Source organism: Phocoena sinus, chromosome 9 (genome assembly GCF_008692025.1).
Source record: "Phocoena sinus isolate mPhoSin1 chromosome 9, mPhoSin1.pri, whole genome shotgun sequence".
In the NCBI taxonomy this organism is placed as follows: domain Eukaryota; kingdom Metazoa; phylum Chordata; class Mammalia; order Artiodactyla; family Phocoenidae; genus Phocoena; species Phocoena sinus.
The window spans coordinates 28404420-28430006 of record NC_045771.1 but is presented as its reverse complement, the minus strand read 5'-3'; the positions used below and the strand labels follow the sequence as shown (position 1 = coordinate 28430006).

General features: G+C 37.4%; 1 protein-coding gene across 11 annotated transcripts in view; it reads right to left on the bottom strand.

Moving 5' to 3' along the window:
• The window catches only part of CADPS2 (calcium dependent secretion activator 2), a 494346-nt gene that overhangs the window by 114930 nt on the left and 353829 nt on the right, over positions 1–25587 (bottom strand). For 6 of the 11 annotated variants that reach the window (XM_032643102.1, XM_032643096.1, XM_032643097.1 and 3 more), the window contains exons 14-17: positions 21030–21131; positions 11491–11554; positions 8184–8307; positions 6098–6118 (exon numbers count right to left, since the gene is read on the bottom strand). In XM_032643102.1, coding sequence (XP_032498993.1) covers positions 6098–6118; positions 8184–8307; positions 11491–11554; positions 21030–21131 — 311 coding nt within the window. The remainder of the gene's footprint in view (positions 1–6097; positions 6119–8183; positions 8308–11490; positions 11555–21029; positions 21132–25587) is intronic. The other 5 variants (XM_032643104.1, XM_032643101.1, XM_032643105.1 and 2 more) reach the window with 1 other exon arrangement.

Sequence of the window (25587 nt, the reverse complement as noted above, 5' to 3'; positions counted from 1 at the left end):
TTCCTGCAACTCCTGCTTGTTATATCCCCAAACCAGCTTTGGATACATGGGGATGAATCTGTCAACATTGTCATGAGCTGACTAATTGACATGAACACAAATTATATAGTGCGGGGTTCTTATCTTGAGGGGCTAGCGAGTTGGTGGGAGAGAAGTTGGGGCAAATGTACTAGAAATCCTCATTCTTCCAGATCAGATGTGGAAATAGCCAAAGTGAATTCATATTCCTTACGTAGTCCTTAAAAGAGAATATGGTTTTAATACTTACTGGCACATACATTATATAGAATAAGGCTAATGGTGTGGCAAGGAGATGTGAAAGACATCTTATTCAATATATTGAGAAGAACATGCTGATTTTAAAATTAGCATTTCAATTGTATCATACTCGGTGATAGAATCAAAGTAATTTATGGTTATCAGAAAACAATTATCTTCTTAGGTAACTTAAACAGTTCATTGACTATCTGAAAAATACTCACAGGGCTTCCCTGGTGGCGCAGTGGTTGAGAGTCCACCTGCCGATGCAGGGGACGCGGGTTCGTGCCCCGGTCCGGGAAGATCCCACATGCCGCGGAGCGGCTGGGCCCGTGAGCCATGGCCGCTGAGCCTGCGCGTCTGGAGCCTGTGCTCCGCAACGGGAGAGGCCACAGCAGTGAGAGGCCCGCGTACCGCAAAAAAAAAAAAAAAAAAAAGAAAAAAAAGAAAAATACTCACAGCTTTTCTTTGTATATAGTGCAAAGATAAATTTTAATTTGATCCTACCCAGGTAATCACAGATGCTAAATCAGGGTAGCTCAAGCAATGAGTTTTTATTGTATATGCACAGATTGCCTTACAAACTAAAAAAAACTTTACAGATTTATATGATGTTCTCAAATATTTTAAATAAAAAGACAATAGGTCATTCTCTTTGTTTTAGAGCCGGAAATCGTATCTATCAATTTGTCCCTAAATCATCAGGTGAAATCATCAGAAGCAGAATTGGTCACAGAGGTTTTACTTTCAGGCCTAAGTCCCAGAGTCCAAGCCACACTGTCCAAATAGGCTGGACAGAAGTTCTTCAGTTCTTTAATTCTGTTTTATCATTTTTAAGGTGAGGGCCCTGTGTCTTTTAGTATACAAATTACCTCCTGCAAAGTGCTGCCAGTGCTATGGGAGTGCAAAATTTCAGGTCTATTACTTAGGCATTGTAGCCTGAATTCATGGTAACATATAATACTCAGAAAATTTAAGAATCAAATTTATAAGGAAACTCAAAAAACTTTTATGAGAGTACATTGCTAAGTTATCCTAGAAATATTAATATGAAATTATTCATTAACAAAAAACATTTTCATCAACTGTGCAGTTTATACACTCATTTCTGTGCACACACATGTCCTTCAGTAGAACAGACTTCACTTATTATTTATCGCTACACTCTGACAATGAAGTGCTAAATGAAAATGCCACCCAGATGGCAAACACATCCTAATGACGTAAGGATGGCCACAGTGCAACTTCTCCTCTCAAAGCAAGCAAGCAGCGTGGCCCTCTGGGAAAGCATCTCTGTTCTGTTCAACTGAGACTTTGAAAATGAAAGCACTGGGGGTTAGACCTGGGAACCTGGCAACCAGAGGGCCCCGAGAGATCATCACTGCACAAAGCCTCTGCCTGTTCATTCCATGCTACCTTTTGTTTAGGGCACCTCCACGTTTTGAGATTCACAAGAAGCTTAGGTACCAAATTTACGTAAAAGATCTCAGGTCAAGGCAAGCTCTAAGGAGTGGTCTCCCTCCTCTTTTATCGAAAGTCACAATATGTTATGTAGTTTTCAGGAGAAGACAGGGACTGTTATTAGATGTTTTAGAGTTGTTCTTGTCCATAAAAAATTCCGTGAATTAAAGAATGGATTCTTCTTTAAAAGTAACAGCTAATCTGCATCAACAAGGTATGTGATTTAAGAAAAATACAATGAGAAACATAAAGTTTCAGTATCATTTTGAACCTTGGATTATAAATAAAAATAATCTTACTATTACATAAAAAGTTAGGGATAAAATTAAACCAAAGAAGAAAACTAGCTGATTTCACAACAGTGTAAATCTCAAACTTCTCTTAAAATTAAAGAAAAAAAAAATCGCTTTCTAAAAGTTTCAAGTTCTTAAAATGGACTATCTGTTCTCATAAAACACATGTGAATAATTCCCAAGAAGGAAAGAAGGCATTTAGAGAGAGGTCATCTGTTTTATTTCATCTATTACAGAGTTGTAAAATTCCTTTATTCTGCAAATTTGTGCTGCCAGTGGAGAATCAGAAGAATTCCCAAGGATAGACAAGAACTATGAGTCAAACTGAGCAACACGCTGAATTATAGAAACAACGGAAACAGGTTAGATTCTTAACTATCATTAATACGGCTGCTGTCTATAACTTCTGGCGTCTGTGATCCAGAGTCAGTGCCTCCTCACTCCCACGCTACACCATTGTAAAGGGCATGAAATTCTGGTTTAATTGTTCCAACCTTGTTATTTTTTAGCGGTTAGTTTTTGCTCTATATTGTTAATTATTCAGTGATTGGTTTGAATGATCTTTTGCAAGCCAACCTGCCAGCTTACAGATGTTCTCTCTGCTGTAAAGAGCCTGATCACTCTCTGGGCCATTAACTCAATCGTTTACTCAATGAAGTACTTATCGAGTAACACCGCACCAGGCACTTTTCTTGGCACTGGAGATACAGCAGTTTTGAAATACATAAGCCCTGCCCTTGTGGGGCTAACATCCTAGGACAATAGCTGGATGAAAGAACTATCTTGTGTGTTGATCAAATGGGCTACGGAGAAAAATAAAGCAGGGAAAGGGAAGAGACATTCGGGGTGGGGGAGGCTGCACATTTTAATCACGTTCAACACCCGACACTTAACATGTGTCCGGGAAAATAAAAAGAGTCAGTTTCTGGAGTTCAGCTCTTAGCCTTCCAACCAGACGCCTGTGTTGTCCAATTCAGCAGCCACTAGCCACATGTGGTGGATGAGTACTTGAAACGGGGCTACTTCTAATGGAGATGTGCTGGGAGAGGGAGATGCCCATTGGATTTCAAAGACATAGGACAAAAATAATGTAAAATATCTCAATAGTTGTGTATACTGAATACATTTTAAAATGATGATATTTGGGGTATATTGGGTTAAATAAGCTATATGCATAAAATTAATTCCACCTATTTCTTTTTACCTCTTTAATGTGACTACAATTTTTTTTTCAAGTTACATCATATTTCTACGTGCAGCACTGTTCCAGACTCCTTTTTAAATGTCCGTGAATTTTAACTGAGTGCAAATTGAACTATTTAAGCTTGCCAAGAATGGAGAGGAAGGAAGACATAGGAAAATAAGAAGATATCTTAATAGGTAGACAGTGGGTTCTAATCTCCCACTTACTAGCTATGTGACCAGAGACTGGCTGGTAGATAATAACCTCTCTGCTTTGGTTTACTAAAAAAGGAATAATAATAGTAGCATTTACTGTAAAGCCTTGTTGTAAAGAATAAACAGATACATGTAAAGTGCTTACAATAGTGCCTGGCATGTAAGTGTTTGCTCCTATTATTAAATAAATATTACTTTTGGAAAAAGAGACACTACCAATATTAACCCTTGGCTTTTGTGATGTGTGTGAGGGGTTTATCAGAAAATGCCATGACTTTGGATCAGACAGCCTTGGAGGCAGGGCAGCCAGGGGGAGAGGAGCCCTCTGGTGTCCGAGGAACATGTGTGCGAATCTCAGGTCTGCTGAATTTTAATAGCAGCACGACCTTGTGCCAGTTACCGCCTTTTTCTGAAGTCTTAGTTATCTCTTCTGTAAAATATCTGTTTTTAAGGAACTACTGAAGCAGTGTAAATGAAAAACCTCTGGGGCAACAGGCAGGTCAACAGACGACAACGTGATGACAAACCTTGAGCCAAATTTTCCTCTTCTCTATGTGGAGCAAACTAACGGGGGATAATGATTATAATGCTCAGGAGAGTACTGTTTCAAAGTCTTATCAAGCATTTAAGCTCTTACACATGCAATTGATATTCTCATTTTTACTCACTTTTAAAACCACCTCCAAGAACATTTACTAGATAACCCTGTTAACTGGCAACCAAATACAACTAAAGGAATGTAACTACATTTCTTAAAAACCTCTCTTCTGTTACTTCAGAAGTCTTCAATGGAGGGTAGCTTTCCCTTCGATTCACTTAAATTACTGAGGCTATACTGATTTTTTTCTCTTTTCTATACAAGCATTTGACTGTTAAAAAAGTATTTTTCCCAGAGTCTGCAGCCTAGACAGTTGAGCCATGGTACGGTGTTAAACGCAAGTGAAGGGAAGCCTTTCATCTGGTTGGAAGTGCTGTACACAGCGGACAGCAACTGTCACAAGCAGGGCAACTGCCTCTGCTCCATCCTCGTCATGGCATATGGTGGCCCCTTCCTATTTCACAGGGGCAGGAGTGTAGTCTCTGTAGGCTTAGGGATCAGGACACCTGACTTCAGTCCCAGCTGGCTGACTTATTTACTCTATGGCAAGTGGGAAAACCACTAACAACCCTAGACTTCTTGTCTGAAAGTTATATAAAAACTATTTTTACAGCAGAAATGTGGGAGATAAGATGCTATACGAGGTTTTGAAAAAGTTTGCTAAAGATCATGGGGCTGCCGCTATCACAGCGGGCTGTCTTAAGGGGATGGTAATATTTTTTTCTAATTCATCTTTTCTAAAGTGCACTTCAGTGATCATTGTAGGTGTATTCTTTCCCCTTTTCCTGGCTCTGAGTGTTTTGTTCCTGACACTTTTTGAGGTCAAATACTGGGAAAGAAGTGAAGGTCGGAAAAAAGAAATAGCATCCTTAATGGAAGACTTCAGTTAAAAACAACCCAAACAAACTTGTCCATAAGACTGCATGCAAAATTTGACTAAGATGAGAAAACTCAGATTAGAAAGGTTCATCACTTGTCTCTCATGCCACTGATTTCAAATGGAACTTAACTAATGGACCTCTTGTCTCTTTCCAACGACTAAGTACCTACTTTGTGTCATGGGCACAGTGCTGGGTGCTGGAGATACAACAGTGAACAAGTTCAGTAGAGACCCTGCCTGCAAGAGGCTGAAGCGGAGATGGACAGGATGAATACATAATGGCCCATTAATTAAATTACTTACAACTGTGGGACTTCCCTGGTGGTGCAGTGGTTAAGAATCCGCCTGCCAATGCAGGGGATGCGTGTTCGAGCCCTGGTCTGGGAGGATCCCACATGCCACGGAGCAACTAAGCCCGTGCGTCACAACTACTGAGCCTGCACTCTAGAGCCTGTGAGTCACAACTACTGAAGCCTGCACGCCTAGAGCCCGTGCTCCGCAACGAGAAGCCACCGCAATGAGAAGCCCGCGTACCACAATGAAGAGTAGCCCCTGCTCACCACAACTAGAGAAAGCCTGTGCGCAGCAACGAAGACCCAACGCAGACAAAAATAAATACATACATAAATTAATTACAACTGTGATAAGTGGCGTGCGCGCACACACACACAAAAGTAACAAAATCTTTAAAATCTCAGAGACCCAGAGAATAACTCTTTCCTAGCAATTTCTTGAGAATGGGATTTTATAACCTCTGCTCATTGCTATGATTAACAACTTGCAAAGTTAAGAGCTGCTTACTTTTTACTTAATAGCATTTATGCATTTTTACTCTCAGGTTGTCTTCCAGGAGTGATAAAAGAACGATGGTCCTCTTTTCTAGTTGTAAGAGTCCTTCAAATATTGGCAACAGCTTCCAAATAAGATTAGTGTATGTGGTTAAAACCTAATGCATAACATTAATACAGCCTCAGGTGTTTTGCTTTGAATTCGTATCAAAAAAACATTGCTGAACTTTTGTAGAGATAAATGGCCTCTATTTTCCATACAAAGCATTAACAACAGTTCCAATAAAATCAAACTCTTTTCAGTACCTTGGTCAAAGTGATCTAACAGGAGCCCTGAAAAGGAAAGAGCTATTCATCCATATCAAAACACAACACCGCCACATTAGAAATAATGGCACATGCATGTACAAACATTAATTACCTGTTTCCTTTTCTGCTGGGCCTAAAACACAAGAGAAGAGAATTTAGGAGAAAAACAAACTCTACACGTGTTGCTCACTCACGTAACGTAAAAGACCAATCAAGCAAAGAAAAGTAGCCCATTTCCTATTTCTAACTTAAAGTCGACTTTGGTCTTGGTCTGAGCCTGAGCATAAAACAAAGCACTTTATTTTTTAAGATACAAAAAATGGGGGAGAAGGGAGAAAATGAAAAGGATAAAAGCTTTTCTTATCTAGTAAGTATGCATTTTATTTTTTTTTTGAAAAGAGACTGCTCAGCAGTCCTACCTGACTAGATTTCTAGGATCCTTTTTCTAGAATGTTCTCACACTGGACTCGAGATAAGAGAGAGGGTGACTCCAGAAAGGAAGAGGTGGGAGAGTTCCCTGCTCACTCTCCATTGGGTCCTCTTTTAGGCTTTTCTCTAACACAGACTTGTTTTTGTGTGTGATCCAGAAGAATATTCCTTTCTGATCACCATTGTTAATGTGTTTATCTAGCTGATTAATGAGAGGAGTCCCTGGCTGTGTACAAATAAAAGAAAGTTCTTCATTTGTCCATATTAAAATGGATTCTACAACTAGAAAATAAATAGAGATAAAACAAAAAATATACTGCATATTTTTTCAGTATTGTTGGATAAGGTAATGGTCAAAAATAACTAAAATAGTTAAGACCAAAAGGATTCTCATAGTTTTTTGGAGCGCATTCATAATATTTAGATAAAACAATATTGTGTTTACTCAGGTTGCCTACAATTTTTTCTCTTTGCCAGAGTTGAAAGGTTTTAATATGTCTATTTTTATATCAATTCTTTCAGTCCATGTTCACAATACCCAATATTCCCAAAACATGAAAATTGTTTGAAGGAGTATTCAAAACGTGAAAACCATTCTGTTTATGTTCCACTTTCCCCAAATGACCTAATATTCATTGCTTCTGCTTTAACACAACATGATATCGTAATTAATGATGTTAAACTGGTATCTAAGGAGGTTTCATGTTGTTACTCTCGTGATATAATATTGGTTGCTATAGTGATGGGATGGCTTTTTTGTTAATCACTCAGGAGGCTGGTTATCACGTGCTTGTTAGAAAGCTTGATCAGATTTGGAGAGAAAAAAGGATATAACACAGCCAATTATAATCATCTTTTTCATTGTCCCAATTTTGATGAATCTATCACAGTATCAACTAATTAATAAATTTATAATTCATTAAATACAATTTTATATTAAAAGTTACTAAATTTTTTCTAACAGATGATTTACTTTTTATTTTTAGAGATAAGAATTTAACACTATAAACTTTTTTCCTCCCTAAGTTAATGCTACATGTATTACACAAGCTAGTTTTATGATAATTAAAGAACCTGAGGTCATTTCTATTACTTTTAATTATATCAGTCAAAGGATTGTCAGATAAAAGCTGATTGTGTGACTTTGCCACAAATTTCAATCTATGTATTTCTAAGTTATCTTAAACCTGAAATGAATAAAATAATTATCCTTAATGAATAAAACCTGAAGAAAGAGAAAAAATGCACAGTCCTCTCAAGAGATCTAATCTTACAAATGCATCAATATATTGTAAGCAATTAAAAGTTGCGGGAAATTCTATCAGTTTATTTCAGCCCTCACGACAATCAACAAGTTTCCTCTTTCTCTGAGAGATGCTGCAGAACCAAAAATAAAATTAAATAATGCTACACTGTTACTGATCAGGAAAGACTACACTGCCCATAGTTTAAATGTTAGACATACCTACTGTAATGTCAAAACATACAACCCATGAAAACACGTTTTGGTTTCTTCAAAACTCAAAGTAAGAACAAAGGACAACTTAAGCATGAATCCTGGGTCTTTCATTCAAGCAGAGTCCCAGGAGGCATATTAAGGCAATGAATAGGAAAAAGCTCTTCAGTTCACCAGCTGAGATTTTAATGAGACATTTCCCTCTGCCATGGCACAGGTTTGTTCAAGAAAGGAAAGGACTTCTCACAGAAAATGCAGTTAATAGGCAATGTTGGCTTTCACTGCCATTTCGGCAATTGCTCACTGCACTGACCTTCTATCTTGGCATATTCTGTGAGTCTCGTGTAATTGATCAAGGCAGCTCTCTCAAGACATTTTCTGACCACTTTTTTCACCTCTTCCGCTGGTATGGGAGTGGCAATATCTTTCATTAAAACCTAGAGAGAGAGAGAAAGAGAGAGAGAGAGAGAGAGACGGCATAACATACTAAAAAACAAGTACACAAATTGCCCTAGACCTATTGGTAGGAAGGGGTCCTAGGTAACACTGGGTGAGGTGATGAGTCAGCACTTCACAACCGGGAAGTAATTTCTCCCAGTCTTGGCTCCGCCTGTCTAAGCCTCATTTATGCACATCAAAACCTCCCTTGCCCAAGCCACCATTCAGTGTGACTGTCACTTTTCCTCCAGGGACCCACAACACCACTAGAGCAGCTGTTTCAAAGGAGGATTACAGTCCTTGGGATACTTTGTAATAAAGTTTACCTTGCATATCCCTGATTTAAAAGCTTTAAATCTTTTGAGCAATATATATGAAAACAAATTCCATTAAAATAAGCATCATTTATGGGCTTTATAAAAATCAAGACCACTACTCTCACTAATTATACTTTAGTTATTTTGATCTGCTGGGGATAGGGGGAACTTCTCCATCTTAGTGAAATGAATGGAGTATCAAATGTTAAAACACAAGGAAAACTTTCTGAAATTAAAAAAAAAAAACCTGATTATTTTCTGTTGGGTTCCTAAATTGTGTTTTTGGATTTTTCACTTAAAAGTATTACTATTGGCAAATGGAAAATACAATTGTATCCAGAATTCAAAATATAATGTATTTAAGTACTTTTATAGTTACTCATTGATAATTTTCCTTAAAACTTTCCTAGTGATAAAACTGCTTACAGTAAGTTTTGATTATACAATTAGTCAAACACTATTTTCCATATAATTGATGTGGCTTTCCGTGCTTTGCTTACATTCAAATTCTACAATATACAGGTATAGCAAAATCTTAACATAAAGAAGACAGTACTTTTGTAAGTGTTCTGACTATCCTATTAGTCTTTTACTTTGAAAGAAATATTGAAAGAACATGAAAACATCCATTTCATGGTTTGTTACTTCATTCTATTTCGATCAGCCTCGGCACTACGGATTTTATAATCTCAAATTCATTCAATCATTCTAGCACTGGTGATCCTTGACAACATCTTTTCATTTTGTCAGACAAGGTTTCCTTCTGAAAACAGCAAACTTTATCACTTCAAGATTTCCTCCCCTAACAAATTAAATTTTTCTTCATATTTTCACATTAAAAATCTTCAACACTGATGTATATTTGGCACTTTAATTAGAACAGCACATTAGACTTTTTATTGCCAGAAAAATCCTTGTGTTTAGAGTAAAAAAATATAAGCATTAACAGGCACTATCATTTTTAAGGTGATTATGACTAAAATTGAAGATTAATTTTACTATTAAGCTTTCCCATGGTGCCAAACTTTCAAATAATAGAAACAGCTGTTAAAATTAGAATGTCTGTATCTATTACAGAGGTGAGTCTAGGGTTGAAATCAGGCAATATTTCACAGTATCTAGGAGCTGGACACTTCATTTGAAGTGTGTGTGGGGAAACTAAATCCCCTTTCCTGGAGAAGCGCAGATAAAGGGCTAGCAAGCGCAAAAAGGGAGACACACAATTTGTGTTTCATGCTTCCACCCCAAGTTCTTCCGAGACATCATTTGTATCAAGAATTCACATGTAGATTTTATTTTTCTAAGATTTCAGTAAGTACAGAGACATGAAAATGAAGAAATAGCCCTTACCATTTCTCTTTCAATTCAGCAAGAGACATGATTAGTTACTGTAACTGGAATAAAGGTCACTGTTCATCCTGCCACCTGTCAGTACAGGGCACGAGGGCATCTCTTCTGTTACTAACTCTTCCCTGCCGGGGGGAGGGTGGGAGCTCTGCCATGGAAACCAGCATATAGAGAGGCTGTACTAGGTACCCAAGATGGGATGCCGTTCCAAAAAGCAAAGCTGCCTTTAAGGATTTATATCTCATTGATCATACCTTAATGGATAGGATGAAATGAAAACTCTGAAAAGCCTGAGTTACGTGCAGCTTTTAATATTACAAAAATTCTAATAAAACAGATAATTATGACAATAATATTTCTATCACACCATTCACAGTAATCAAGGATAAGACAGGGATATATAGATAAAACCAATCTATAATCCAAAGATCTCACTTTAGTCATCAGTTCTAGCCCTCCTCTCCCAAATCCTTAAATCACTGAACAATGTCTCCCCTTCTTGCTTTTCAGAGGTGCGAATAATATATTATCTGGAATTCCTTGGGCAGAAAAATCAACAAGAGCCAAGTGCTTAAAGTCAACAAATCAGGACCAGAATAATCAAATCAAGAGATAGAGATGATCCCTAGATATTCTTTTAATACAGATAAGGAATAAAACTTGTTCACATTACTTAAGCTGTTAGCTTCCAACTAGCACATGAATAGTTTTATAGACAGGTGAAAGGATACTTCCCTTTTTTTTTTTTATTGGGGTATAGTTTGGGGTAGAATTGCTTTACAATATCATACTAGTTTCTGCTGTACAATGAAGTGAAACAGCTATTTGTATACACATATCCCCTCCCTCTTGGACCTTCCTCCCACCCCCCCCCCCTTTACACTTAATCTACCACAAAAACAGCAGTGGAGAAGAGACTTTCATTAATAAATGATTTCTAGCATGGGTATAACACCTTATTTGCTATTTACTTTTTGTATATTTCTATAATTTCATGACTTCTATAACCATCAATTTCTGTAATTCATGAATTCTTTCAAAGTAACACAAATTGAACTGAAATAAATTCTGAGATAAACTTAGAATGAAAGAAATTATATGTTTGTGAATATTAAATGTTAAACTCTTATAGGTATGAGGGATATGACAGAGAGAAGTACAAATAAGTCAGAGGGATAATAAAAGACAACTGTAAAGTCTGAAAAACAGATAATTGTACTTATCTGAAATAAGGAGGGGAAAAAAAGAGGTGGGAAAAATGGATACTACCAAAAAGATGATAACTTTAACCCTAACTCAGCATAGGATGGCAGTGGTAGGCTTCAGAAAGGCTTTGGAGAGGAAAAGAAGGATATAGAAGAATTTGAATGTAGCAAGAAAACGTGAGAAACTGATGAAATGCAACAGACCCAGGTGACACCACACTCATGAGGAATGGGACCATCTGCCTAGTTCAACACTGAAATACACAGCCATTGAGAATGCAAATAGTACTTAAAAAGTAATGTTCAAACATACCCTTTCAAGTAATGAAAGTGTAGCTTTCAGTGCACCTTCAGGTCGTCCAAAGGGAAAACAGTATCTTTAAAAAAAAAAAAAGGAGGAACAAAACAGTCAAACATTTAATATCCAAGACTGCTAAATAATTCCCTCTTCTATAACTTGGTGTTATTGGAGAACATTTGTAAAAAGTGGTTAAAAGGGCATTGACCCATGCAGGAAATTTTTAAATGCTGAAATTTACCTAGTCCCATGATTCAAATGTCTTAAACAGTAAAGGTATAAACTGTGATGAAAAAGGTTCTCAAGTTTCGATGATACATGTACAAAAATACAGTAATCAAAAAGGAATCTCTAGGGTCCTATAAGTAAAGAGAAACTTAAAATGCATTTCCTACGAATTTCTTGTTTAAGGTGTTGTTATTCAAGCTCCATGATAAAATGAAATGATTCCTCGCATTTCCTCCTATATTTATGTGCGATTTAAGATGGAAACACACACTGCATACATAACTTCTAGGAGAAACAATGTTCCGGCTCCCCCCGTCCTTACATTTGCCTGTTTCTGCTGGTGTCTAGCTCTCCAACCTCCCCATCCCCTCACGTAAACCTTCTGCAGCTCTACTGCCCGCAGTCATTTATCCAAAGTATTTCTAGTCCCATGTATTCCTAGTACACACCAACAACTGGAGGGCAGGTATTCTGAAATCAGGGTCAGAGCTGGGAGGATGCGTAGGCCCCTCAAAAGTTAGCTGCCACATGGTGGTGACAGGTTTACTGCTCTTTACAAGAGGGTCCCTCTTCAGGTCACTTTCCACTTAGAGTACAGAATGTCAGGGCCACTTCATCCTGCGGGTGCGCCTCGCTTGTTCAACCAGGTTCAGCAAAGCCTCCCTGACCGCTGCCTCAGCCCCAAGATGAAGTGCTACACAGGCAGCTGGGCTGTCGTGGACTGACATTTTGCTCTTAGACATCTTCAAACTAATAACTTGAGAAGTTTACTTATTTCTATGCCTTTTGCCATTATCTAAGGACTAAGTAGACGTATTTTCTAAGACATAATTACAAAGAAATTCTTTTTTTCCACACTGTAATTTGAAGAGGTTTCCCTCAAAAGCACATATAGTTTAAGCTCACGTTCTTTTACAGGACCAAATTTTAAAGAGAAACTTTACTGGACCTAATTTTAAAGAGAAAGAGAAAGTTGGATTCCTCACAAAGCAGTAGTTGAATTTACATTCGGATTAGCTTTTAGTTTTGTGAAACTTCCATTCACGTCAGATAAATGCAAATAAGTGTCTTATAAATCTAGCCACTCACATTTTTCTTCAGAGCACTGTTTATCATTCCATTTACTGTTAAAACTTTTCTTCACTTAATCTTGCCTCTATGCATCCCCCCCCACTACCTCCCCCCGCCTATACATAAAAAAACATGACCAATTTATTTTGATAAGAGTTTTTCCTGCACAGTGGTGCTTTTTAGAGCATTAGCAAATTAGTAAAGTAGATTTAGTCATTTTGTATACCATAAACCTTAATCCACGTTTAAATAAAACACAAATTGGGTTCTTGTAGTCCCCTCCTCCTGCTTAAATCTTTTCAGTGTTTCTGCATAATCCACCCATTGTCTTTCCTATTGTTTATTTCCATTAACCTATGGGTGACACATTTTATGAATGGAATGTTACTGATCCCCAGATTACATTTAGCATTTCAGGGCTTTGAGGTCCCACTTGGGTATGCTCTGAATTAGCATTAGCTGCCCGTGATGTGTAAATAATTCAACACATTTACAGAGTACAAGTAATCCTGAATCAATAAAATACAGAAAATAACTACACAGAAGCTTAATTAATCTTCACAAAACAAGTTTTAAAAGAAGGGAATCATTTTGTTCTGCCTTTCAGGATAAATATTTTGGGTTTTTACCACTTTGGCAGCTCTGTAATAGCTAAGCAAAGTGAAAAACACTCAATTAACAAATAAAATTCAACCAAGTTTAATACCTAATCTGAATAAATCAAAGTCACGCTGATTTTCACTTTAGTCAATTAATTACACAGATAAGTGAGTCTACATAGACCTGTCCAATGATTAAACTGGTTTTCTTTGAATTTTAAATTAAAATTTTAAATACAGTATCTGTTTTTATCAGTTATATATGCACATAGCCTGAAAGGGAACTTTTCCTAAGGGGATTTTTTAATGAAAAACGTAAATCCTTTATGTCAGTTCCACCCCCATTTCCCAAGTAATTTCTTGAGAAAAAAATGTTTTTAACTTTTAGCTGATTCTTTTGGTATTTAAATGTCATATCCCTAACCTACAAGATAATATTTCAAATTCTTGATTTTCCAGTTTTAGATATTATCCTACTAACTTTCCACTATGGAAGACGAGTTCTTAGCTTTTTTAAAAAAATAGATTTAGAGGTGTAAGTGGCATACAATGAACTACACAGATTTAAAGTATACAATTAGATAAGTTTTGACATATGTATACACCTGTGAAACCATCACTACAATCAAGGCAATATACATATTCATGCCCCTCAAATGATTTCTCCCGACTCGTGGGGCCCAGGCAACTACTGATTTACTGTCATTTAGAATAGTTTGTGTTTTCCTATAATTTCATGTAAGATGAATCATACAGTATTGAACTTTTTTGGGTCTGATTTCTCTCAGCATAGCTGTTTTGATATTCTTTCATGCTATTGCAATGTATCAACAATTCATTCCTTTTCATTTCTCAGAAGTACTCTAATACATTTTTTTATCCATTCCTTGTTGACGGTCATCTGACTTGTCTTCATATTTGGGCTATTATGAATAATGCTGGTATGAATATTCATATTAAAGTCTTTGTGTGGATGTATGCTTCCATTTCTCTTGGGGAAGTACCTAAGAGTGGAATAGTTGGGTCATACGTTAGGTGTTTAAATTTTTAAAAACTGCAAACTATTTTACAAAATGAGTTGTACCATTTTATATTCCTATCAATCATTGTGACTTTAGTTTATGTTTCCCTAAAGAGTAATGATGTTGAGCATCTTTTCTATGCCTTTTCACCATCATATATCTTTAGTGAAATATCTGTCAAAACAACATTTTATTGGGCTGTTTTATTTCTTATTGTTTTAAGAGTTATTTATAGGGAGTTCCCTGGTGGCCTATTGGTTAGGATTCTGGGCTTTAACTGCTGCGGCCCAGGTTCAATCCCTGGTCGGGGACCTGAGATCCTGCAAGTTATGCAGTGTGGCCAAAAAATAAATAAATAAATTTATATATTCTAGATAGAAGTCTTTTGTGGGATATGTATTGTGAAAATATTTTCTCCCATTCTGAGATTCCCTTATAATGTCTTTGGAAGATCAAAAGTTCTTAATGTTGATGAAGTTGGAAGTAATATTTTTCCATTTATGAATCACAATTTTGGTGTTTTATTTAAGCATCTGTGCTTAGTCCAAGGACACAGAGATTTTGTTTTCCATGTCTATCCATCCTGAGTTAAATTTTGGATCAAGTGTGAGGTATGGATCCAGGATTTTATTTTACATTTGGATATCCAATAGTTCCAGCACCACTTGTTGAATAAAGTATACTTTGCAAATTACCTGTACATTTGTTGAAAATTAATTGACCATATGTATGTGAGTCTATTACTGGACTCTCTATACTACACTACCTTGATTATTGATTTTTGAGTCGACAGTCTTGCCTTGTTTTTGACTGTAGGTGGAAAACATTCAGTCTTTCCTACTTTTTTACTATTAAGTATGATGTTAGTTGTAGGTTTTCCATGATGCCCTTAACAGGTTAAACATATGACATGTGGTAATAATAATTATTTTGATACTACTGTTTACTAATTCTATCTTCCCTGTCATTTTCACTTTTGCTTGTTTTTTTTCCCTTCATTGGTCGTATTTTACTACTTCTTTGTATGCCTAGAAATTTTTGACTGGATGCTAGACATTGTTATTTTACCTTCTTGGAGGCTGAACACTTTTGTATTTCTTTAAATATTCTTGAATTTTGTTCTGGAATGCAGTTAAATTACTTGAAAATAGTTTGATTCATATGAATCTTGGTTTTAAGCCTCATTAGGAGAGACCACGACTGTGTTTATTCTAGGGTTAATTTTTTCCACTACTGAGGCAAACCCTTCTGCATTCTACCTGATGCTCATGAATTAGGTTTCCACTCTAGATATTGAAAACTGGAATTACTCTTAGTCCTGTGTAAAGAAATCCCTGTAATTCTTTCACATAGTTCTTTGCCCAACTTTGAGTAGTTTCCTCACATCCATGCACAGATCAATACTTAGTTGAAGACGCCAGGAGGACCCTCAGCAAATATTACTTGTAGGTCTCTTTGCTCTCTCCTTTAGAACTTGGAGTTGAAAACTCTGGCAGCCTTACCCTCCATGGACTCTCAGCTCTGTCTCCTCAAGTCAGGGTGTCCACGGGGATCCACCCAGATTCCTCCTCCCTGGACCATGATCTAGAAACACTGTGCTGTCAGTAAGCTGGGGCAATTAAAGGGCTTATCCATTGTTTTCCATCTCTCAGGAATTACTGTTATTGTCTTATGTTTAATATCTTGAAAAGCATTTTTTTCCCACATATTTTGTCTTTAAAAAATTGTTTCAGGAGGGAGGGTAAATATCATCCCATTACTCCATCTTGGACATAAGTTGCTTTTTTTTTTTAAGACCACTTTCCACCACCCTAGACATAATTTCTGTTCCTCCTTCCCTTAATGCAGTTACATCACTTTTGTGTGTTAGACCGAAATTCAGTATCTACATTAATTACATAAATGTCCTAGATAACTGAAATGTATCCAATATGATTACTTTCTAGTGTCACTATTTTGTTTATAATATTTTGCTATATCTGTTTTAATTTCTTCTTTTTATTATGTACTTAATCTAATACAATTCCAAGCTCTAACACAATTAATACAATTCCAAACTCTATTCCAAGTGGGTGAAACTTCTCTCAATATGTTAAAATATCTCAGTGTTTTGTCAATTTGATCTACTTGAAGAATTTTCTGACCTGTTCTGGTTAGAACTATTTCCTCTCTAGGCTCAGTTGCCACTTTGGGGTGTCTATTAGCTACCACTACGAAGATTCCCTCCTCTCTCATGTTGATTTCCTGTTGCAGGGATCTTAACTCTCCCTCTTTGTTTTCTCCTTTGTCTTGGTAAATTGCATTCCCCAGAAAGGGAATATGGGAAGCACATCTTTTGATGTCCAGTATGCCTGAAAATATCATTATTCTACCATTACCCTTATTGGAGACGTTTACTAGTGTAGAATTCTAGGTTGGAAATAATCTTTCCTCAAAATTGTGAAGCCACTGATGCACTGTTTTCTGGATATCAGTACTGCTCTTCACATCAAAATGAAAGCTGCAGAAGAAAAGGATCTTTTAAAAAATTTTGTTCACTGCCCGACACGTAGTAGGCACTCAGTAAATTACTGTAGAATAAATCAGTGTTGAGAAGCCATTCAGATTCTTGATTCTTTGTATTTCAGCATCCCCCCTTTTATCTCCAAGATTGTGAAAATTCATAAAAATGCACTCTAATGAGTAAATCCCTTGTGCTTGGTACTCAATGGGCTCTCTTAATCTCAACGCTTATGTCTTTTAATTCTGGAAAATTGTTTTGAATAACTTTATTGATAATTTCCTATCTTCAACCTTAACTGTTTCTGGAATTCCTATTATTTATGATGATGAAACTCCTAAGCAGATCCTTCATTTTTCCTGTCTTTGTACAGTTGCCCCTTAGTATCTGTGGGGAATTGGTTCCAGGACCCCCATGGATCCTAAAATCCACCGATACTCAAGTCCCTTATATAAAATGGGGTAGTACAGTTGGCCCTGTATATCTGCAGATTCAACCAATCCAAATCGATCTGGCCAGGGATGTGAAACCCAAGGATAAGAAAGGCCAACTGAACTCCTATTTTCCTATCCCTCCCACCCTGGAAGATTTCATTAACTTAATCTCTCAATAGTATGTACGTATTTGTGTCATTTGCATCAATTTCTAAGAGCTCTAATTTTTTTTCCCTAAGATTTTTTCTTTTTCTTTTTTTAAGCAACATCTTGTTTTTGTTTTATGGATGCTCTATTTTTTCAAATCTCCAAGCATATTAATAATAGATTCCCACCACCTCCTCCACCAGTTCCTTCTTCCCACATAATCTTTCTTTTTTCCCCAAGTTGCTTTTTTGTATTACTTGTTTGGGCTCTGTCTCCCACAGTAAAATACTTTCCTCAAATATCTGATGCCTTACCTTGGCTGTCAGATCATTTTCAAAATTGCGTTATTAAAAAATTGAACAGAAGCTATATGCACCTAGGTGCGTACATGCAGACTGTGGTCTTTGCTGAAGGGCAATAGAGCTGGGCTGTTTCGGTGGGAGTCTTTCTTTTCCACAGCTTTAGGTCTTTTCTCTTGGGCTAGTCAGAGTCCCGGGGGAAGGTACTTACAATATGTATGGAAAGTGTAAGCCTGCCTGCCAGCATTTTGGGTGTCAAGTGTGTGAGTTGGAAGGAGAAGGCTGTGATTCTCAGATTTCAGAATACCGGTTATCTAATCCCCATGTTTCTATGTAATCTCAAACTCCAACTGTGCCTGATGTTTCCTCCCCTCCTCTACCTCAGCCCAGATACCCTCTAATTTTACCCTCTCCAGGGAACAAACCAGCAGCGCTCTTCTAGGGAAGGGGAGGGGCAGCAGCCTGGTTGATGAGGCGGAAAGGAGATCTGGGGATCTAAGTGTGTCTTAAGCAGATTTACAACAAATCATCCTTTACTCTTAATTTCCAGGAGGGCTTACAACTGGCAATTCCGAACGTTTTGGTGATTGTATGACATAAATCAGATTGCTTCTCTGTATTCCCCATTGCCCATCTATGATCCAGTTTTTCCTGGGTGGCTAAATTAGATACCATCCATCCCTCTGACTTCCACATTTTTAACTTATTTTTTCCATTTTTTTCCCTCTTACTCTTGCTGTCCTTGTGGGTTTATGTCTTCTGAAAAATACTGTTCTGTTGTTTTGGTTAGGTTCTGTGAGGAAAGTGAGTCAGACATGCATTTAATCTGCTGTCTTTAACCAGAAGTTCCTCATTTATGTTTAATTTAGTTTGCCTTATTATTTTACCTGTATTTTTGAAATCCATTTCTGAAATACAGTTGGGCCTGAATAAATAAATTTCTATACAAGAGTTATTAACAGTACTCTGGTTACTTCTTTAGTGTGAGTTGATAAGTAATTTACGTTCTTTCTAAATTTTAATGTAAGTGGCTAAGGAAGATCATTTGGCAGAATCCTTAGGAAGATCTTCATGGAAAATTTAAACATTTTTCTATATTTGCCTATGTGGACACCTAAAATTTCCTCTGCTTTACTTTAATCCCATTTCCTCTTATCCAGTTTTCTATGGACTCAGGAAAAATAAAACTGGTAAAATTTATACAAACTCTACAAATATCAAAAGGGAATATAAAAGTCAGCCTAAACTGTCTAGACCAGTTTAGTTCAGTTCTTTATAGTACATCAAAGAAATAAAAATGAAAAAGAATTCTAGCATACATCTTTACAGACATTATTAAGAGAAACAGAGAAACAAAACTGTAAGAGAGAGAATACTAATACAATATATGATGTGGACAACTGTCATTCCCTGCCTCTACTGTGTAGCTGTAAGCACTGTGGAGGACAGGACCCGCTGGTGGGCTGGCTCTTACCAAGCTAACTCGATCATGGCGGTCCCATGGCTTGTGGGACCTCACGACTGAGGACCTAGTATGTGGGCTTCCTCTGGCCCCTGGGTTTCGTTCAGGACTGGGCCTATGACCTATCTAGGGCAAATGAGATATGAGGGCTGGTTTGCTAGGATCTTCTAAGGAAACTTTTCATCTTAAGAGAGAATCACAGAAAGAGACAGCCTCTACTACCTTCCCTTTCAACTCCAACATGTATGGATGTGAGGCCAAGGAATTCTGTGGTCTTGTTACCCATCTGGGGATGAAGCCATCCCATAAAGGAGAATAGCCGTGTGAGAATTACAAAGAAATGGAGCTACGGCTACTAAATTCAGCCCGTCTTAAAGTCCACCCCATCTGAGACCTGCATGTAAGTTAACATATCCATTTACTTGTTTAAACCAGCTTGAGATAGGATTTGTTACTTGCACATGAAAGCACTACTACAAATAACCACAGAGACTTATAGTTACTGATGTATACAGTCAACTGAATGATCAGCTGTCTCAATAATGTCAAAAACAGGAAAATTATATATTGACTTTCATTAAATGACAAACACAATAAATATAAGGGTCTCTACACAACCTAAAAGACAATCCTCTTAACAGCAAATGCAGAAACATCCTCTGCAAATGTGTTTCCTAATATGAATTTATTGGCCTTTTGGGAAGAACAGTTCTCCAATGTGAGACTGTTCCATGCACAGCATTTCTAAATCCGGCACTAAATGACGGCCCCTATGCCCAGTTATCATGACAAAGAAAATCCTCCCTCATTCACTTACGTTCAGATAGTGGTACCGGCCCCAGATGAAAACACCAATGCAGACAAACAGATGGATAGTATATCCTACGATAATTTTTTCCTTCGGTATCATTTTAAAGTAAGAGTCTAAGCTTTTCGTATTACAAATAAGGAAACTGAGGCCCAGAGCAGCCATACTCTATCCACATGGTTAAACAACAGTGTTTTCAAACTGTTGAGGGGGAATATTAACTGAATTTATTTTTCAGTAAGTTCACGTGAAATGACATACCTGCAACATGACAGATATGATGCAATACACTGACATGGCAACATTTTATAGGATCTAATGATGAGACTGATAGAAAAAGGTATATTTCTGTTTTTAACCATTAGGTTCTATTAAGCTAACTGTAATCAGGGGAAACAATATAATCAAGATATTTATCCTTCACCCTGCAAATGCTTCTTAGTATCAATACTTAATATTTTTGGCAAAGAAACTGTGCTAGACGCACTGTGGTCCTTGTTCTCACAGAATGTAAATAAAAGGATAACCAAGGACTATATGACAGGTGACCAGGGCATAGTACAGATGATGAATGCTAAGAGGACTTCAGCTTTTCCACTCTCTGCTGGAATAAATGAAAAAGTCTCCCCTGTGAAGGTGGGGCTTGAGTCTCCTTGCCTGGCTATGCAGTGAGAGGGAGGAAAAGCCCCCAGAGCTGGGGGAAGAGGCTATGCAAGGCTGAGAACTGCACAGGGCTAGCAAGAGGGCCAGTGGAAAGGATACTGCAAGGGGTGGGTTTGCACTACTGAATGATTAGTGCAAAAACTGAAGGCAGGCTGAGAAGCAGAACGCAGACCTAGGAACGTGGATCATACCTTGCGGGCAGTGGAGGAGAAGCTACTGATTGTGCTTGAGCAGTAGCAGAAAGACATAATAAACATTTGTAGGGGATTAGAGGGTTGCGTGAATTAAAGAAACAAACACTTGTACTAATGGAGTATATACCTGAAATGGCTTATCTGATTCTCTAAAAGGGAAGACAGTCTTTCCTTTATCTCCTCAAACTTCTCTTTTTCTTCCATTGAAATAGTTCCAATTCCATCAGGCCTGGAAAAAAAGAGTCAGTAATTTATTGTGATAGAACATTTACCTTTTTAAAAAAGTATTTATTTATTATTTATATTGGCTGCACTGGGTCTTATTTGCAGCACACGGGATCTTCGTCGTGGTGTGCAGGATCTTTAGTTGAGGCGTGCATGCGGGATCTAGTTCCCCTATTGGGGATTGAACCCGGGCGCCCTGCACTGGGAGCATGGAGCCTTACCCACTGGACCAACAGGGAAGTCCCTTGAACATTTACTTTTATATATATATATATATATTTTTTTTTTTTTTTTTTTTTTTTTTATGCGTTACGCGGGCCTCTCACTGCTGTGGCCTCTCCCGTTGCGGAGGACAGGCTCCGGACGCGCAGGCCCAGCGGCCATGGCCCACGGGCCCAGCCGCTCCGCGGCACGCGGGATCCTCCCAGACCGGGGCACGAACCCGCGTCCCCCGCATCGGCAGGCGGACTCCCAACCACTGCGCCACCAGGGAAGCCCCTTTTATATATTTTATATCTTTCTATTTCCCTGAAAAATCCAAATAATTAAGGAAAATGCATATTGGTTCACAGTATACATACTACTTGTGTCTACACTGGAAATTTATTGGAGATATTTATAGCCATTTGCTTCATGTTTCAACCTGGAATGAATGGAACAGAATTATTCTCTTTTAGACAGCCTTCAAGGTAAAGGATTACAATAAATATTTTTCAGATCTACAGAAAACAATGACTAGTCCTTGAGAATAGCAGTGAAAAGTGTTTTATAGTGATACCAAACATTTGACCAATTAAATATCGTGAATGGAATTATTATAAAAAAATATACTGAATGTAAGCTAAAATGTCTTAACTCCTTCTCTTCCAAATAAAAATTAAGCTAATGTGAAACTGGAGATTTAATTTTAATTGTTGTAAGGAACAGACATTTTGGATTCATGCAGTGGTGTACTGCTCTATTTTTTTGTTTAAATATAAATGAAACATGAATACTTGAATAAAAATATACAGAGAAGAAAGACCACCTATGTTTCAAGATTTTTGTGCTTAACCAAATATGCCTATGAAGTAAAGTATCAACTTTATAAATAAAGTAGTACCTTTAAAAGTAGCAACAGGGACTTCCCTGGTGGTGCAGTGGTTAAGAATCCTCCTGCCAATGCAGGGGACACAGGTTCGATCCCTGGTCCGGGAAGATCCCACATGTCACGGAGCAACTAAGCCCATGCGCCACAACTACTGAGCCTGTGCTCAAGAGCCCGCAAGCTGCAACTACTGAAGCCCACGTGCTCTAGGGCCAATGAGCCACAACTACTGAGCCCGCGTGCTGCAATTACTGAAGCCTGTGTGCCTAGAGCCCATGCTCCACAACAAGAGAAGCCACCGCAACGAGAAGCCTGCACACTGCGACAAACCACAACTAGAGAAAGTCTGTGTGCAGTAACAAAGACCCAACGCAACCAAAAAAAAAAAAACAAAAAACAAAAAAACAGTAGCAAAAAAGATTGAACAGAAGTCTTCTTTTACTAAGATTAGGACTGAAACCATAAAATATATCCAATAGGGATTCAGAATTTATTCTATATCAATTTAAGTATCTGGTAGTATAGCAGTCATCTAAAATTTTGAATATAAGAATTTCACTGTCTGTTAAAACAGAGAAAAAGATACATTAATTTCACATTTACTTTAAATATTTATATATTTCAACAAAATGAATCTTTTGCATTTCTTAACACCAATCATATCTTCTCAAATTAACTTATTTTTCTGAAGATTGTTTTAATTTCCAAAGATTTATCATCTGAACTTACTAATTTTTAATGTTTATGTATAAAATAGGTACAAGTGAGGATTATGAAAAAAATGGGTATTTAAAATAAATTTCCCAACAAGATTTTTATTTGCTGTTCCCACTGTTTTTTACCTAGACATCTAGACGTGTGCGTGCATTTTTGATACTTGTAAACTAGTCAGTTAGGATAAAAGCAATTAATTCTAAAGTTATACCTGAATCATACTGGCTTAAAGACATTTTATTCATATCAAAGCATCATTTTTCCCAGAAAAAAAAGCATCATTTAAATCTGAGAAGTTTTTTCTAAAACAGAGTAAATAATTTGTTATTTCAGAAACTTGCATCCTGCTTGAATTTATGCTTTGAAAATACTACTTAAAATTACATTTCATTCTGATCCATCAGAATGCAGTTTGAATGTTAACTGCAGAAAAACTAAGGGCAAAATATTTGGTCTTTCAAAATTTTTAGGAAGGAAAAAAGAAAGTCTGATTTTAAATTCTAGAGCAATGAACTATGAACTAACCCCAATGTTTTAGAATAATTTAACAATGGATTTTTTTTCACATATTACTTCAGAGTCAATTCCTACCAAGCAAACAATAGCACAAAACCCAGACTGTAACCTAAGCATAACTATTGCCAATGATCACAAAAGGTGAACTGGATAATTCTATATAAATCATTAATTTGGGAATTTGGGCAGACAAGAACTATGACTACATTATGCTATTACATACACAGCAAAACATCCCATACCACGAAGTTGCAAGTGGTCAATTCACTAAATACACCTATGCAAACTTGATGAAAAAGAGCAAAGAACTTCTCTTTATTGTTCTGATGACTGACATGGTCCTTTGGCCTTGCGCTCTGACAGATGCCACACAATTATATTTGAGTGAATTTTACTGTTTGTTTCAACTGTCAAAGGAGATTGTAATCCACAGTGACAGAGTACATGGGTGGGTCATATGAAACTTCGCTGGGGCACATCGCCTACCTGACTGAATGAGGCCAGGGGTTCAGTCAATGAAGAGCGAGAAAAGTCAGTCGGGGGGAATGTCACTCGTGTCACTTTCACTGAGATAAAGACTGTTATACACAGTGAAGGGCTGTCACTTCACTGACCTTATTACTAAATTATGTATACATCTGACAGGTTAAATACATTTTATATTTTGGACTTGCCCTTATTCACATCTTTATTTCAATGTGTATACCAGACTATATTAGGTATATGAAGTGGCCTTCTGTATCTAAATTATTGAGGCTAAATGGTAACTTTGCTGCAGTCAAGCCTAAAAGTAACAGCTCCTTCTAAAATTATTCTTCCTAGTAAATGCAAATACTTCCATGTCATCAATATCTTCTTGTCATGGTTGCTATTAAAACAAACATAGCAATTATCAACGTGCCTCGTACTGTTCTGTTTTATATGTATAACAACATAGGATGCCCACAGCAATCCTTTCTCTAGTCCCCAAGAGAGGAGGCTGTTGCGCCTCAGGGAGATTAGGTGACTTCCCCAAGGTCACACAGCTTGTAAGGACAGAGCCTGGACTAGAATCTAGGTCTCTTGCATTCCAAATCAGAGGCTCTCAGTGCCCATGCCTTATTGTCTTTCCTCTGTGTTTTAACAGAAAATCAAGAACACTACGAAAGATCCCTAATAAAAAATGGAAGCTATATTTGAGAAGCAACAATGGTGGAGCTATTTTAAATACACTTCCTCACATCACACATTTTCTATGTTACCTGTGTAAGGCAGAGAGATTAAATACCAATACAGTTTAAAATACCTACCACTGAATCAGTGATTCAGTTTAAAAAGACCTTAACAAAGGAAATCCTAAAATTTGCTCTTTCGTGCATTACAACATAGGTACTTGCAGAATCCTGGAGAGATATTTAAACCAGTTACATTTGATGAACATTTGCCTAGTAGACTCAGGGTAATAGAGATTCAAAGTATAATAGTTTTATAAGCTCAGTTTATAAATTAATTTGTCAGCTATATGTTCAAAACATATTCAAACTTGACCACTCCTGCTGCTCCCCTGGTTCCGGTCATCATCAGCTCTTCCCTGAGTATGGCTGTAGCCTTCTTGGTCTCTCTCTCCTCCAGTCTTTTCTTTGTCAGAGTGTTGGCTACACACTACTGTGAGCCATTTTCAAGTGTAAGTCATATCCCTGTAGTGGTAACACTCATTGTAAAAGCCAAAGCCCACTCTGATTTCCTCTGCCCCCTCATGGCAAGTCCTCTATTCTAGCCATGCTGGTCACCTAGCTAGTCTTCAAACATAGGAAGCATGCTCTGCCTCAGGGCCTTTGCATGTGCAGCTTCCACTGCCCAGGAGCCTTTCCCCATGCACACACATGGCTTGCACACTCACTTCCTTCTTTTTATTTATTTATTAACATCTTTATTGGAGTATAATCGCTTTACAACGGTGTGTTAGTTTCTGCTTTATAACAAAGTGAATCAGTTATACATATGTTCCCATATCTCTTCCCTCTTGCCTCTCCCTCCCTCCCACCCTCCCTATCCCATCCCTCTAGCTGGTCACAAAGCATCGAGCTGATCACCCTGTGCTATGTGGCTGCTTCCCACTAGCTATCTATTTTACGTTTGGTAGGGTATATATGTCCATGCCACT